This window comes from Populus trichocarpa, chromosome 18, assembly GCF_000002775.5.
Source record: "Populus trichocarpa isolate Nisqually-1 chromosome 18, P.trichocarpa_v4.1, whole genome shotgun sequence".
Taxonomy (NCBI): Eukaryota; Viridiplantae; Streptophyta; class Magnoliopsida; order Malpighiales; family Salicaceae; genus Populus; species Populus trichocarpa.
Window position 1 is genome coordinate 4,169,481 of NC_037302.2, and position 17,332 is coordinate 4,186,812.

A 17,332-nucleotide genomic window follows, 5' to 3' on the forward strand; every position below is an offset into this window, starting at 1 on the left:
GTGCAACGTACGTACCAACATATCAGAGGTGCTCGCGCCTGTCGGGCAGCATGTGTGGCATCTTCCTATGGCCAAACTCTCATTTCCATCATGTCTTTAAAAGCGTCGTAGTGTCTTCTTTCTTTTGGGGTGGCACGTGTTATTGGTGGTGGCACGGTTTGTCTTAGCAATACTTTCTTCCTTTCTTTTCTCTCTCTTCTTGAAATTCATACTTGCCATGCAAAATTTTTTTTATTTGTCCTCTGATTTATTGGGATTTCCAGTTCAATCTTTATTTTTTTTGTTTTTCATCTTTTTGTAAAATTTTAATTTATTTTCAATTTCATCATTCAATCTTGGTTTTGGATATGTTATTTTTTCAATTTATTCCTCATTCTTTTGATTATTTTCTTTTTGTTCCTTTTGGTAAAGTGATTTTTCTTTTCAATTTCACCCTTCAATCAATTTTTTTTTATTTCTATTTTGATCCTCATTCTTTTGACTGTTTAATTTTTTCTTGAGTCCTTTTGTTAAATTGATTTTTATTTTCAATTTCACCATTCAATCAAAAATAAAATTTATTTTTTGTTTTAATTTTGATCCTTATTTTTTTAATTGTTATTTTTATTCTGAATATTTTTGTATAATTAAATTTTTTATTTTAATTCTATCCTTTAACATTTGATTAATTGAGAATTGAGCTTCTTTGTTTTTCCAGATAGAGTGATTCTAGCCTAATGACCTAGATCAAAAGTTTGAAAAGTTAATATGTGTTAACATTATTTTGTGTTTTTTTTTTTTTTTGCTTTTTACTTGTTTTCTATTATGTTTTCATTGTTCGATATTTTTTTAAAATAAGCTTTATGATTTTCTTTTCTTTTTTCTATTGGGTTATCCAATCTCATGACTTAGATCGCTAGTTTGATAGAATAACCCGGGATGGCTTGACCCCGATTGCTGGGGTTAGAGATTTGTCATGCTAACTTAAATTGACCAGGATCAATTTTTTTAGATCTTTTTTTTATCTAATTTCATCTTTCCATATTTAATGGGTTGAGAATTGAGTTATATTGTTTGTCCCCTTCTAAAATAAAAATCTCAAATTATAGTGATCACTTTTTTTTAATTTGATCTATATATTATCATTGTTTTTTTTTATCGTCTAATTAAAATAAAACTAACTTATTTTATGTATTTACTACACCTAGACATCATATATATATATATATATATATATATATATATATATATATTATATCACGGCAACGTAGTGCAAGTCAAACCTAGTCTAGATTATTAATCCAATGAAGAAAGAAACAAGATTACTTCATTGGAGACATAATGCAATCCATTGTCAAAAACAGAGTAAGCATAAACTTGGCAATTTGCAGTATCATCACCGGAGATCGTGCTTGATTTATAATCTAACATTTTAGCATCAGCAATGGAGTAGCAAAGGGTCTGATGTATCTATACTAGGCGAGGACATTCGGCTTCAAAAAACTCTCACAGCAAAGCAAAGGTATCAAAACTGGCAGTGAATTCGAATTAATTTCATTTGGAAAGAGATTCGGCAGCCAAAAGTGTATAAATGTAACAACGGAAATAAAATAAAAGGGAAACAAGTAATATTTGTATTTCATGCATTCTCTTGTCGATTTAGATTAAAACTGTTGCATGATATACACAGGAGACAATGATTAGTTAAAAACCAAGTCGTGGATGGTTGGGAATTTCAACATAGCACTCTTAAAAGAAGCTGAAATGCAGAGGCTTTATAGAGACGGTGATTACAAAGCATCCCAAAGTCCAGTGTAGTGTATACAAACCTGTAGTTGATTCGTTTGGTAAATATGCTTCATTAATTCTCACTTATATTTGTGAACATGAAACCTTAGGTTCTGCTGCAACCGAGTTTGAACCTGCTGACCTTCATTCTTCCGTCCAAAGCAAGCGCTAACACATCATATTCCTCCACATACCAGAGTTCAGAAACAACTGCCTGAATGATATTCATGAGAGAATGCCATCATATGTCCAAGGAAAGATGAGGGGAAAGAAAAGGCTTACGTATGCCAACATACCTCAAATCCACGGATTTTATCGTTTAGTCTGGCAACAAGCTCATGGAAAAATCGGAGTTCATCTAAAGGCTCCTGGGTGGGACAATAATCAACAAAAGAAAGTAAAAAAGGGTATGGATAATAACAATGTAAGCAAGCAACTGATCGTCTATATGATGAGATGATTGGTTGAATGGGAACATTAGAAACACCTATCTTCTCTAGGCATGTGCACATAAGAGGGCATACTTATGCCTCTAAGTCATGACCAGAAAGAAAGCATTTCATGTAAATTGTTGAAATAGAGGATTGCCGACAAAAAAAGAACTTTATTATAATGTCCATAGTGGTATGACAAACATTCATTCCATAGGCTTCTTAAAGGGTAGAAAAGGAGAACATCACGTTGCATGATTTTCTGGTTGATTATGGTTCCATTATTTGAAATTAGTGACCACGGGCAGAAGCTGAAGTAAGCAATTGAACAAGACAAAATCATCAGATAATTAATATAATACCATGGGAGGAGATTTAGGATGACCCAAAAGCCTTGCAAATGATGTGTGTAGAATAGCATCATCATACTGCACAACAAATGACTGCGAATTAGTATCAAAAGTCAAGCACATGGCCAAGACTGCCATGTGTTCCACCAGACAATATGAATAAGAAATCCAATAGTCCAAAAGTAAATTAGAAATTCACATGGTTCTTACGAGTTGCTTCTTTGGGGCATGTGGAAGTGCAGTTTTCAGTTTAGCCCGAATGGTTAAGGGATCTGTTCCAGAGATCACCTACAAAAAGTAACAAAGCAGTGCTGTGAATTATTATACTTCTCTACTACGAATTCTTCAGAAAGATTTTTCATGTTTCTTTATAAAGATGAAATTTAAGAAACGCTTCAAACAAATAATGGGGCTTAAAATACAGTGATTCACCTATCTGATTGATCTACCAAAAAAGGACACCAACTAATACAGCAGCAATAATAAGCATAAACCATCAACTCACACACACACACAAACACACACACACAAAATGTTTTTGAGTTTAACTTGAACAGCAGAAAAGGCTCTGTGAAGGACGAAAAAGAGTGACGGCCAACAGGTTATCCAGACCAAAGAACAAAAGACTTTTAAATCATTTTTCTAACTCTAAAGCCGGAAAGGAAAAAAAAAAAGGAATTGTACTAACAATAATGAAAAAAACAAATCTACAGTTCCTTCCATTTTGAAGGTTTTGTTATTAGAAATATCTGCTTTTTAGGTTCAGAAACATCAAAAGCCAACCCTCAGCATTTTGTATGTTGGGCAGGATCCACCATTTGAATGTGATGACAACTTCCATGCCAACATAGAATCTCTTCAGCACTGTTTAAGAGCAGAAAAGGGGCCATTCCAAGAGGCTTGGATATCACAATCACCATTGTAATGAGAAGCACAGGAACAAGCTGCTTCTTTGGTGGCCGAAAGTAAGGTCAGAATGACAAAATTTGAAAAATCAAAATATACATTGATTAAGGCCCAAAATGCTCCAAATCATCGAGGAGAGACAAGAAAGTCACTGAAAGCAACCTGCCAGCATCCCAGAAGCACGCCAGTTGAAGTCAAAACCACTCTATCCAAGACAATTTTTAAGGGGCAGAGGAAGTCTGCAACAGCTTTGACAGCATTTACTTCAGCTTCGATCTGACAAAACAAAAGAGGATTCAAGACATTAGTATTCTGGAAGGAAGTGAAAAGACACATAGAATAGTTCTAAAGATGATTTACCTCATCTTCAGTGACAGGAACAGGTTCAATATGATGTGAGGCATGAAACATGCTAGAATGGTATACACTAGAATTCTGAAACCAAACTGCTAACCAAAGCACATGTGAGGATTTAACGAGATAACAATTCAACAAGAAGATAACAATACAAAAATATGGAAATGCCAAATGAGGCTGTTTTCATGCGAATGTAAATACCAATACAATTGATGACATTAACATATGAATTGGCAGGCCAAATAATTTCATACCTTTATCAAAGTATGAACTAAATGTATTCTTTACATTGTCCCTGTGCCAAGCAGAGCATAAATATATGATTTAGGCATTGATCAAAGTAGGAAAAATGGAAATGTAAACAAATGCAGAAGGTAAGACAGAAAATGTAACAAGTATCACAAATTTGTAAAATATGAACATTATATCAATGTAAAAATCCATTTTGTAAGAAATATTGAGCATGCATTCAAAAAAAGAAATCAAAACGGAACGTGTTAGTCTAATGAAAAGATATTATTAAAAGGTTACAATATACAGCACCCCCACCCCACTAAAAGAAAAAAGAAAAACCAAAAAAAAACAATGGTTTCTCTTGCAAACCGTGTTGTTCAGTTTGTTCAATCAGACTTAGTTTTCGATATTTTCTTTGTAACATATTCCATTATGTAGTTTTACACTGATCAGTTGTTAAATGGACCTACAAAGACTAGGTTTATATCCAAGCAGCAGTTCACAACATTGACTGCACAAGACTGAAGAAAACTGGATGGCCATTGTTATGCCGACACCAATAAAAGCAATTCATTACCAAAAGTGAATGTCAAAGGGAAATGATGAATAAACTCTCTAGAAATTTTGCTGAAACCAACAAAAATGTTCAGCCACATGTCATACTTTCAGAGGAATTAGGACTGAGCAACTAATTAGTTTTAGTCAAGGTCAGGAAACACAATTTAACTAGCTTAGACACTAGCTTTAGCAGATATGGTAAGCTTATCAAATCACTTTGTTTTCTTAAGGTTGTAAAGGCTGATTAGCTCATAGATGTGGGGCCTTAAATGACAATAAATGGATTGTAGGTTTTCGAAACAACAAGAAAAGGAGCAATTGCCTTGTCGCATACAAATATGTATTGCCCAAAATCCATTAATGTAGCACACATGTAATGCCATCTCCATGTGGCGTCTCTTTTTTTTTTCCCTCTTAGTTAAACAGCTTTAAGAACATAGCCTTGGTGGTCAAGATCCTGCATTTCCTAAAATTTTATGTTTTACATGCAACAAATCCAGAGACAAGTGCGCACTTCATCTGAAATGAAAAGACAATCTCCACCACAAGGTGCATTTCTTCCCTTAGAGGAAATCTACTTCAGGAAGTATTAAGCAAGCTAATAACAATGGATAAGAACATGATATCTAATAAGATTCTTAGCACAGAAAACATCAAGTAGATTGTATGCAAAAAGTCACCTGGCTTAGAAAAGAACAACTCAGATGAAATTGAATAAACTCATCTTGTTACATTATATTTTACACAGTTGATACATAAAGGCAAGTTTTGTTAAAAGGACTCTGAAAACAGTGTCAAGAATCTAAGATTACAACACAGGAGCAAATGCTTCATTTAGGTCCAAAAGGGATATATTTTGCTAGCATATTAGATTCCCACTCATGTTTTATTTACTGGTGGCTAAAACATATTCGTTTTGCTGCCAATTTTATGGCCTAAGGTTTACAATATGTCTAAAATAACAATCTGCTGATCTTAGGAATAACAATAAATCAAAACAAAAAGGCATGAGAAACAAAAGTAAATGCTCACGAGATGGGCACCGAGTATTCTGGGCTAAGATACAAAACATTAGCCCGGACAGGAGGGTTTGCAGCCTGTACACAGAAGGAAGCCATTATTCACTTTTCAAAATGATGGAAATAGGAACTAAAACTTTGAACTAGTTAAGACTAAATTCACCACAAGTTACCTTGAGCACAGGTGTTACAGATCCATCCTTAAGGGTGAAAATATCCGAGAGCAACAGTGACTGAGAAGTTTCACCATGTTTGAGGAAAGCTGCTCCACGCTCATCCAAATCCCTTTCCATTTTATCATACAACCTTGACCGCTGCTCCGAATATTTATCTAATGCATGTATTTTTCAAAGTTAATGTCAGCCTTTTATTCTATAGCATGCATCAGTGAGTTTTTCCCCTGTCTAGACAATCACAACACAAAGAGGGAACAAAAAAACGAAGACATAAATTTTGCAAAACTGAGAAGTCAATCTTCATAAAAGAAATGATGATATGCATTAATTGTGTTCGACTATTTCTCACCTACCAAAAAGACCAAATTGAAGTAAGAGAGAATGTCACCTGAAGACGACGAAGAGGAGGAATTTTGGAGAGCCATATGGAAGAAAAGGATGTAGAAGAAGATGCAAATACACCAAATTAAAATCACAGTTTTGGAATGGCTCCACCAATTCCCAACACCAACTGCAAATGCCCTTGCCATCTCCAACAAAAAAAAGCTAATGAGTTCATAATATTAATATCCCCATCTGCAACTCACATGCACATACTCTGATGTCAAAATCAAATCCCCTTCCTTTTTCTTATCACAATTTACAGTAACCGAACTCAACAATAGTTAAAAAACAATTGAGATTAGAGACCGAGACATCAAAAACCCACCACTTAAAAACTTCAAACATGAAGCACAATCGTAAGCCTTACCTTGTACAACCCAGCCAGACAACAACAACCTCCAATTTTATTGCATGAAGTGCTTGTGAATTCAACTTTTAGTTTGATCTCTTATAATTCTGTCCTGGATGTTTTATTTATTGTGTTTAATTACATAATTTCCCCTGTAGATTTCAATGTGGTCCTCAAAGTTATTCTTGTAGTAACAATTCAAATTAGGTTGGGCTCACAAGAACGAACGTAGTTTTTGTATTGGATAAATTTTTTTCAGTGAAGTAATCCCTGTTTTATAGCTTGGTTTTATGATGGTAATTATTTTTAAAATAATTTTTATATAAAAATATATTAAAATAATAAAAATATTTTTTTTATTTTTTTAAATTTATTTTTATTATTAAGATATCAAAACAATCTAAAACACTAAAAAAATTAATTTAAAATAAAAAAAATAAAAATTAAATTAATTTTTTAAAAAATACTTTTGAAATGTAAAAATAAATAGATTATTATTATTATTATTATTATTATTAAAGCTATTTGTATTGTGTAACTCAAAACTTGACAAGCCTCCATGTAAAATTATAAGTTTTCCGAGGTGAATTCTACCATGACTAGAATTGAAATAACCATTTTTATCAAATATTTGGTATACTAAATTTTTAATTATTTTATTTAAATATAGCACACAATTTCTTAGGTCAAATTAGATAGGTTTAGATTGAATTATCTTAGGTTTAAATTAGGCTAAGCCAATCAAAAATTGTATTTAAATATAAGAATCTTTTGTTTAGTATCAATTTTATTTATTTGGATTCTTGAAATTTGTTTGACAATTCAATAAAACTATTAAGTTCTTAGATGATTTTGGTGTTCTCATTAATTATGTTTTTTAAAAAAACATCCAAGATCAAAGAAATTTTTAAAGTTGTATAACACTATACATACTCATAATAAAATAATTTAATGTATTTATAAGATTGTCATTATATTTTTAAATAATGACTTAAATGCCCTTGTATGTTCAAATTATAAAATTAAAAATTGATCTCTCCTACCCTACCCCTCTCTTTTACCCCTATAACCACATCTTTTCTCTTTTTCTCTGTCATTGGCCACCATTATCCAGCAGGACCAAATCATATCTATCATTTTCCTTATCTCGTGAGAAAATTAGCCTAGATCTAATATTTGATGATCTTTTCACCTAATTTTATTTTTATCTTTTTTGGAAACCTAGTTTAATTTAAGAACTTGAGTAGATTGTTAACTTGTAAATCAACAAACTCATAAAGCGAAACCCATTAACAAAAACCTAAAACTTGAAGGGAAGTTACTATCTAATAAGACACAAAACAATATTCATCGAATAGTGTAGAGATTAAATTGCCTCTGGCTTAGTAAACCTTTGAACTAGGCATTGAGGGCAAGATAGTCTTTTCACCATGATATAATTATCTTTAACAACTTATCCAAGGTTATGTTAGTAATTTCATTTTTTTTATGTACAATGACATTATTAATTTAACCCTAAATAAAAAAAAATTGAATGTCTTTCAATAAGGGGCATTATGATCTTTTTATTTTTTTGAAATAGTAAAATTACTATGTATCCTTTAAAGACAAAATTAACCTAATTCTCTCTTAAAGGTTTTTTTTCCTTTTACATTGGTTTTGTTGTTAATGTAAAGGTTACACAAGGACATTATTATATTTAATTATATAATAAATACTATTACACTTGCATTTCATTTCTTCTTTCGATGCTCATAAATTCTTGCATAACTATCACCTGGATAACGACCTAGCTAGATGTGCTCTGAAAATGAATCTCATAAAGGTTTTTGACACAGTCATTTAGCATTTCATCCTCATAGGAGTCAGGGCTATTGGCATTTCGGATCACTAAAGATGTAAGCAAAACTCTATCACCCATATTTGTTTTGTTGATGATCTTATGGAATTCTGTCATGCTAATATGGACTCGATAGGAATTTTATAAGGACCTTTGGATACCTTTGTTGGGCTTTCTAGATTAGTCACTGACTAGGGTAAGAGTTTTGTCTACTTATTAAGGATGGATGGGGACCTAAGAATTGCTTTTTAGGATCATCTAGGGTTCATATTATGAGTTTTATTGGTTAAATATCTTGGTGTCCCTCTGATCAATATTATATTGACTCACAGTGATTGTATGCCTCTAGTGGAGCAGATGATCTCCAAAATCAAGATTTGGGCATCAGCATCCCTTACTAATATTAGTTGTCTTAAGTTTAAAACTATTCTTTTCTTTATTCATGTATACTGATCTATTATGTTCATCTTACCTTGCTCTATTTTTAGGAGGATTGAGGGTATTCTAATTGCCTTCCTTTAGAAGGTTCATCTCTTACCCACTCAAAGGCTAAGGTTTGTTACCCTCTAAAGGGAGATGGATTGGGGAATAAGAGCGTCAAGACTTGGAACATGACAGCTATTCTAAAAAATGTATGAAGACTCCTTTCAAACAGCTTCTCAGTACAGGCATAATAGGTTTATAGCTACTTGTTTTGTGGGAGATCCTTTGGCATATTAGACTTATCTCAGCCACTTCATGGTCCTGGGTGAAGATTCTACTCAGTAGAGACTAGTGTAGGGGGAGTTTGTTTCTTGAATTGGCAACAATATGAGTACATCTCAATGGTTAGACTATTGGTTGCCAGATGGGAGATGGTTATATGATATTTTACCATTCAGGGTGCTATCGTCTATAAGATTGACTTGGAACGTAAAGGTCTTAGATATTATTTTAAATGGAGTTTGGGCTTTTCCCACGGGTCATCAGGATCTTCAGCTTTTTTGGAACTCAATTCGTTTTTATCCCTATATTGATGTTCCAAATCACTATGTCTAGAAGGGTGATTTATTAGAAAGGTTTACTATCGACTTTGTTTGGGAGGTTCTAAGAGATTTTAAACCCACAACCTCTATGCATCATCTTATCTGGTTTCCAGGTCATATCCCAAGATATTCTTTTATATTATGGCTTGTTTTTTTAGGTCGGCTTCACACCATAGACAAACTTCATGCATATCAGATTATCATCTCTTCAGTATGTATTTTTGTGGGTCGTATGTTAAGACACACGACCATTTGTTTTTTCAGTGTCCTTTCTCCGCTGTGTTTTGGGGGGATACAATGAGCATGACCTTTAAGAGCTTGCCTACTATAACATGATGAGCTTTGATTCAATGGCTCATACACACTTTCAAAGAAAAAGGAGTTCACTCATCTGCTTGCTCGATTAATCTTCTCAGTCACGGTTTACTTTATCTAGTATGAGAGGAACAATCAGGTCTTTCACCAGAATTATGGACATCACCATGATGTTAGTAAGGAGATTTTTGAGCTCATCCGATCTAGGTTGATTGAGCTTGCGCCACGGTATCAGATCCTAGCTGCCTTCAAGTCCATATGATGCTTTCCAGTATCATGTGGTACCACCGCTCATGGTGTTCTTCAAGCTCCAATTCATATTTCTACTCTTTTGCATAATTGGTTGACCGGTTTTAGGCTCTTCCAGAAGTCAATTGACCAGTTTGTGGGGGGGTTTTATTACTAGGTTTTTGCTTGAACAACCGGTCAACCAATTCTGGGGTGTTAACTGGATAACTAATTGTTGTTCAGATAGTCTAGGTCGTGGACCTTTTGATTTTTTCTTTGGTTTGTTTTGTACCTTTTGCTTGATGTCTATTGACTCTGGGTAACAGGTCTTTGTACTTCTTTGGGTATGCCAAAGAATTACTTTTAAAAAAAAAGTATTGAAATCAAGCTTATGCATGTGATTTATAAGGGTTGCAACCACACTAATGTGTAAGTATAAATTTATATAAATGTACTTGTAGATTAAATAAATGGATGGGTATCCTTATAAAAAATATTGCCCCTAAATTTCATGTAAATAACAATTGAAAAGATAATAATTGCATTGAAAAGTTTAAGGTGTTAAATCTTCGATAATTAAACTTTATGATTTTATTTTGTTTACTTTCAAATACGGTTACTTTGGTATGATGACTAGGTCAGAGATTTTACAACTTGATCTGGGTGGGTTTGGATCGAGTTTTTTTAATTAAATTTTTTTTTCTTAATTTTCATCCTTTGACATTTTATATGCTAGAAATTAAGCTTCAACATTTTTCCTTTTCATTTTTCTTTTTATAGAATTATCACATTCTTATTTGATTTATTAAAAATTGGTCTTCAGTCTTTTTTAATGCTTTTGTTTTTATGAGATTATCTCAATCTTGTATATATGATCGTGAAATTTGAAAGTTAACCTAGTTTAAATGGGGTCCTTTTTTTTTTTTGCTTATTTTTTTTTTTTTTTTGTCTTTCAACATTAGATTATTTAATAATCTGGATGGATTTAAGTCAATTTTTTTTTACCTTGTTTTGTTGTTAATTTTTTTTTGTCAATTTATTTATTGTCATATTTTTTTATTCATATTATTCAAATTACCAATCGAACCAATTACACAAGTGTAATATTTTTTTCCTACACATTCTATTTTTACATTAAAAAAAAATTGATCAGTCTATACCGAAGTGCAAACCACAAATCTAGTTGGTCTTTAGAGTAAAAGGGCATGGTGTGGGATTCATTTCTCCATATAGATTGGGACTATAAAAAGAGGCTATGGAATATTGCTATTAAAGCCCGCTCAGTGAATCAACCTTAAAACTTCTTGGTTCGACTCCTTGTCGAGCACTGGTTTATAATTAAATCGTATGAGAGTTGTTTTAAAGTGACCCAATCAACTTGGTAGATTAAAAAATAACCTAGATAACTGATAAAAAAAACATAGTTTGGCCTTAAAATAAAATTTCAGATGACAATTTTTTTTAATACTTGATACGGTGACATATTGGATCCAAAGCAAACTCGATCTACATTTTCCATAATGTTCAGAGGGAAAAACAATATTCATTAAAATCCTCTCACGAAGAACTATTAACAAAAAAATCCCTTTCTTTTATGTTCAAATTTTAGCAAGCTGACAGCTACGTTGTTTTCTAGCAAGTTTTTCTTTTCTTTCTCTAGCTCAGAAATTAAAAAATAAATAAAATAAAATTTTAAATTAAAATAAAAATTATCGTTAATGTGGAGTTAACAATAAATTTTCTTCGTGTTTTATATTCTAGTTCCATATCTTTAAATGTTGTATGTTTACTATAATTTCAAGACTAATATTTTTTTTAATTAGGCTATAAAAAGGGCTTGATTGAAAAAAAAATAGTTAGAAAATTAAAAATTAAAATATAGCACGTGATAGGTGCATGGTTCAATATATATATGCAAACTATGTAGAGGAGTGCCCGTTTCAAATCAGATCAAGGACAGTCCAAATTCAAGGACTTTTTTCAATTACGATACAATTGTATCGCTGGGGCATTTGACCAAACATTGTGCATGCAAAGACTTGACTCCTACACATTCTCGATGTCGTGTCCCGTTATTGACCACTAATTTTTCCATGTAATTAAAAAAAAAATTTCAATCAATTTCAATTAATTTTCACTATTTTTGTATTGTATTTTATTTTGTCTGATAAGATAGGTAAAAAAAAAATAAAATAATTAAAAAGATAATTAAAATAATTTAGGGGTGAAATAAGATGAAAGAAAGAAAAATTCACTACGATGATTAGGTACTAAAAATAATAATGCAAAAGAGGATAAGAAAAATAAAAAAGAAGAATCAAACAAATTGGAAAGAGATACTACATATTCAAAAAAGAAACTTTAATTAATTAGAAATTCACAATAATAATAATAATAATAAAAAAACAATATAAATTTTTCTAACACTCCTTGCAGAAGCCTAGCCGACTAAAAACCTAGCAAAAAGAAGACAACAGGAATTGAAAAGACCTCGTCACCTAAAGTCGTAGTTGCCGACAACCTCCCTTCCACGTGGTATCGTCGAATTTTAATCAAAGCAATCCACGAAAACAAAGCTCTGGCCACCCACGATCATAACCCAGCGTTTCCACAACTGCCGAGCACCACCCACAGCAGCAGCAGCAGTCCCTAGTCGCCTCTAATCGAACCGTTTCTTGTAGGAATGGGCAGGAAACTAGCGAAACAACCACCTTTCCTCGCCTCAATCTCATTGTCCAGGTGGAGATGATTTACATCGCCGGTGTAGGCAACAAGAAGGAGAAGACGAGCAGTCGATTTGCAAGTCCACCTTCTTACATCACCGATGCATGCAATAACGCGCCTCGATCCAGCTAGTCTCTCCATGCCTGTAGCCCATGTCCCATCAGCGTTTGGAAACGTGGTTATACTTCTTTTATTTTTTTAAATTGTTTTGATTAATATATTTTGGATGAAAAATACTTTGAAAAGCAATCGCAACTACACTCCCAAATAAATACTCGTGTTTTCAAATATTTAATTTTTTTTACTAAAAATTAATTTTTTATATATGTTTTGGATTGTTTTGATAAGTTGATCTTAAAAATAATTTTTTAAAAATAAAAAAAAATCATTTTAATGTATTTCGACATAAAAATACTTTGAAAAACAACTACAATCACCTGATCTGCTTCAGTGACTTACTCCTGGAGGTTAATTTTGAACATCGATGTGTGATTTATTTATTATTAGAGTATAACATGTGTTTGTTTTGATTTGTGAATGTATATTTCTTGTATGTCATTTTTTTTTTTCAAAAATAAGTTCAATAGCAGGCTCACTCAATCTCGTCCAAATAGGACCAACGTGGGACGTGCTTTTTAAATAATAATAATAATAATAATAATAATAATAATAATAATAATAATAAAAGATTCAGGAAATATAAATAAATACATTTAAAACTAGAAAAAAAAATATAAAGTTGCAAGACTCCTAGCTCACGATGTTACCCTAACTTGACAAATATCTATCAACATCAACAATAAATAATTTGTAAATAAACTAAAAAAGAATTAGAATAATTAAAGGCATGTGGAAAATAAATTTTAAAAAAACATATAATTTAAGTAACCTTTCTTTGAAAATGATGTGGGAAATATTATTTTTATTTTTCTTTAAGTATAACTAGTCATTTACTTAAATCTCTAGAACTAGTGTATATTTTAGAAATTTTTGTCTCTTTAAAAAACTGGATGGCAACTTCATTTTTTATATTTTTCTTTGATTTTCAATGGTCTTGATGTAAATTTTATTATCACATGGTCACGCAACTCATAATGAAGATGATAATTTCCTTAAAAAATTGAATAATTAGGTTTGGTTGAACTTTGACCCAGAATTAACCAGTAACTAAAAACTAGAGGTATTAGATGATTGCAAATGACATCAAAAGGTCAATTATACCTTCATACGTCAGATATATTCTGTCACAACAAAGAAAAAGAAGTTTGCTCAAATAAAACTGAATTTCATAAATATCTAAAGGCTACTCCAAACTTGCAGTAAAACAAAACATAATATAGTCTAAGATAATAACAATAATGGTCTTATATTAGGCTACAAACCAATAGACATTAACTAAAACTCCGTTAAGTATAAGCCTAATGCCTAAAACAAGCTTAAACATTGATTTTGAGCCAAAACAAACTCAACGTTAATAAAAGTCGTAAAAATGAAATATAAATATACCAAATATTAATTAAAACAATAAATAAACCTTAAAAAATATTTAGATTAATACAAGTTATCAAAACAACCCAAAAACTATATCTCCTTGCATTGGATCCCTTGTAGTTGATTCTGAAACTTGTAGAAGAAAAAGTGTCCCTTTGTGTCGTGCATTAATTCTCTTTTCTTGCTTTAAAGATGTTATTTTGAATGCTGAAGTTTTTTTCTTTTTCCAACTATTATAAAAAAAAATATGAAGGAAAGTAGTTGAAATTATCTCCTTTAAATAGTCTCTCATAATCTATTTTTTAAATAAAAAAATCCTATACAATAATAATAAAAAAAGGAACAACAAAAGAATCCTAAGTCGCCTTACCATCATGTACATTCCATAATGAGTATGAGATTCTTGCAAACTATAGATAATAGTTGTTTTCATATATGTCTCTTTGTTTAACATGGAATTCTCGTAGAATATGTAAGCCAATATCTACCACACATGTTTCCAAGAGCATTAAAAAATCCTTGTATTGATTAGAATTCATAATACATAATGAAATAATATTTCTTCAATTTTCACACATTCCTGACAGATTTCAGTTCTGACTTCAAACACGTCGTTCTCTCTATTTCATATGAATTATTAAGCCTACTAGATATTGATAGAAAGGTATTAATGTCTATTTTTCAAAGTAATTGAAATCTTAGCAAAATTAATTATGTAACTCTAAATATAGTCCAAAAAATAGACGAAAGTCCAAATAGACAGATTTGACAAAATTCGTCCAGTAAATTCGAGTATCTGAAATAATTCCTTATCAAACTCCGATTGCTTTGAAATTTTAACATAATGTAGAACAACATGTATAAAAACACTTGTAAAACTTTTATTTCAATCTCTCAGTCAAATTGAAATTTATACTTAATAGTATAAAACTAGATATAAAAATATTTTACGTTAAAATCTGAATCTTGATCTTCTTTTTTTTTTTGAATTTTAACAATTATATATATTGGACTGGAACGTACTGGAAGAAAGAAAAAATTGATTAAAATTCTAGATAGCCATATTAAATGATTCAATGTCTAAAATTATGTACGGGAGCCTCTGTTACCGCACTATTTTTCTAATGGCGTACTCCTTGCAAGACAGAATAATCCAAATGCCATGTTGATTATTGAAATATTTATATGGAGAGAACTATTTTGCTCCTGCTTATATATGATTATTGTATGTTTTTTTCACCCCTTCCCTTACCACAACAATCATTTGGTTGTTGGTTTGGAATTTTTAAAATGCTAAGATTTCTAAAGATTTTTTTTATTACAAGAACAAGAACATTTAGGAATGTATTCCATGATTGCCCCCACTACACAACGGGTTAGAACAAAAAAAAATTGGATGTAAAACAAATATTTGGGTGTTATTAATGTGTTTTTTAACATAAAAAAATTAAATTATACGAGTATTGATTTAATATGATATGATCGACTTAATAGGTACAAAAATAACTTGGAAAATCGATAAAAAATATAGTTTGACTAAAAAATATATCAAAATGATATCTTTTTTTAAATATTGAAACGACAACATACTAAATTGACTCTAATAAACTCAATTTAACCTGTCAAATCCATTACTTAAGTCATAAGACTCTTATAACCCTATAAAAAGCACACAAAAAATATTAAACCTAATTCTCAATCAACTCAATGTTAAAATATGAAATTAAAAATAAAATTCAACTAAAAAAATGAGTTTAGTCAACCTTAGTTAACCTGTCAAGCCTAGATCATGAGATCGGGATAACCCTATAGAAAATAAATTATAAAGCTCAATTCTCAATCAACTCAATGTTGAAAGAAGAAATAAAAAAATCAACAAAAAAAAGACAAAAAAACCATCTGAGTCAATCGAACAAACCCGTGATCTAAATCATGAGATTAAGATAATCTCATAGAATACAAGCCAAAACAAATTATGAAGCATAATTTTTAACCAACCCAATATTAAGGGATGAAATTAAAAAAAAAATCAACTAAAAAAAACACGAGTCAACTGACCTAACTCGTGACCTGGACCATAACACTATGATAATCCCATATAAATTAAATAAAAATAAAATATAAAAAAATATTCTCAATCAACCGAATATTGAAGGATTAAATTAAAAAAAAAAACTCAAGTCTACCTGAGTTAACTTGTCAAACTCAGATTAGGAGATTAGATAACTCCAAAGAAAGTAAATCGAAAAAAAATATTATAAAGTCCAATTTTTAATCAACCAAATATTAAATGATGAAATTGATATAAGAAAAACTTAATTAAAAAGGAAAAAAAATTGAGTAAACTTGGTTAACCTGAAAAGTTCACAATCTAAATTATGAGATCATAATAAACTCATAGAAAACAATCCAATAAACAATTATGAAGTTTAATTCTCAATCAATCTAATGTTGAAGGATGAAGTTGAGAAAAAAAAATTAAAAAAAAAATAACTCGAGTCAACACAGCTAACTCGCAAAACTAGCAACTTGACTGTGATAACTCCATATAAATCAAATCAAAACAAAACAAATTATGACATGCAATATTCAGTAAACTTAATATCGAAGGATGTAATTAAAATAAAAACTAAGTTTCAAATTAAAAAAAAAAAGGTTAAAAAAGCATTAGTATTTTACTTTTCATTGCCATAGTGAAATGTCAAGGCCTTTTATTATATACTAAATAAGTGGCTCGCACTACGTTGTGGGCTAGGCTAAATCTCATATTTTACTTTTCACTGTAAGCAAGATGCTAAGGCGATGTATGTGTTTTAACAAAATCAAGAAAAATATGAGATTCAAGTAATTGATTCTACTATGTTTATAAGCTTGGTTAATCTAATAATATGATTACAAAAAAAGACATCAATAACAAATAAAGCAAAAAAAAAAATACTAACAATGATTTAATGAAAAAAATGCTTGTCAATACCATGAAAATATATCTTTAGAATATTCTTAAAAGGTTATAATGATCTTATTTGTTAACAAAGTAAAAATTAAACGAGAATAAGATGATCACATAGAAAGAAAAATGAAAAAAAAAAGAATCTCAATTCTTAGCAAATAAAATGTCAACCAAGGAAATTGAAATAAAAAAAAACCCGAGTTTATTTGAGCCATCAAGCCAAATTTA

The 17,332-nt window shown here is 30.8% G+C and overlaps 1 protein-coding gene across 4 annotated transcripts; it reads right to left on the reverse strand.

Moving 5' to 3' along the window:
• Positions 1–1,585: 1,585 nt before the first annotated feature.
• On the reverse strand, positions 1,586–6,695 carry LOC7476685 (uncharacterized). Of its 4 annotated transcripts, none has more exons than XM_024589769.2 (11): positions 6,550–6,695; positions 6,187–6,320; positions 5,796–5,953; positions 5,636–5,700; positions 4,066–4,106; positions 3,815–3,900; positions 3,617–3,730; positions 2,759–2,836; positions 2,561–2,626; positions 2,064–2,135; positions 1,586–1,981 (listed from the first exon to the last, which is right to left on the reverse strand). In XM_024589769.2, the coding sequence occupies exons 2-11, from the start codon at positions 6,221–6,223 to the stop codon at positions 1,874–1,876; spliced, it is 825 nt and encodes a 274-aa protein (XP_024445537.1). In that variant the 5' UTR covers positions 6,224–6,320; positions 6,550–6,695; the 3' UTR covers positions 1,586–1,873. The 4 variants fall into 4 exon arrangements, with proteins under 4 accessions (XP_024445537.1, XP_024445535.1, XP_024445533.1 ...); XM_024589767.2 differs by having other exon boundaries at positions 1,586–1,977; positions 6,187–6,328; positions 6,550–6,692; XM_024589765.2 differs by having other exon boundaries at positions 6,187–6,328; positions 6,550–6,691.
• Between the last annotated feature and the right edge of the window lie 10,637 nt (positions 6,696–17,332).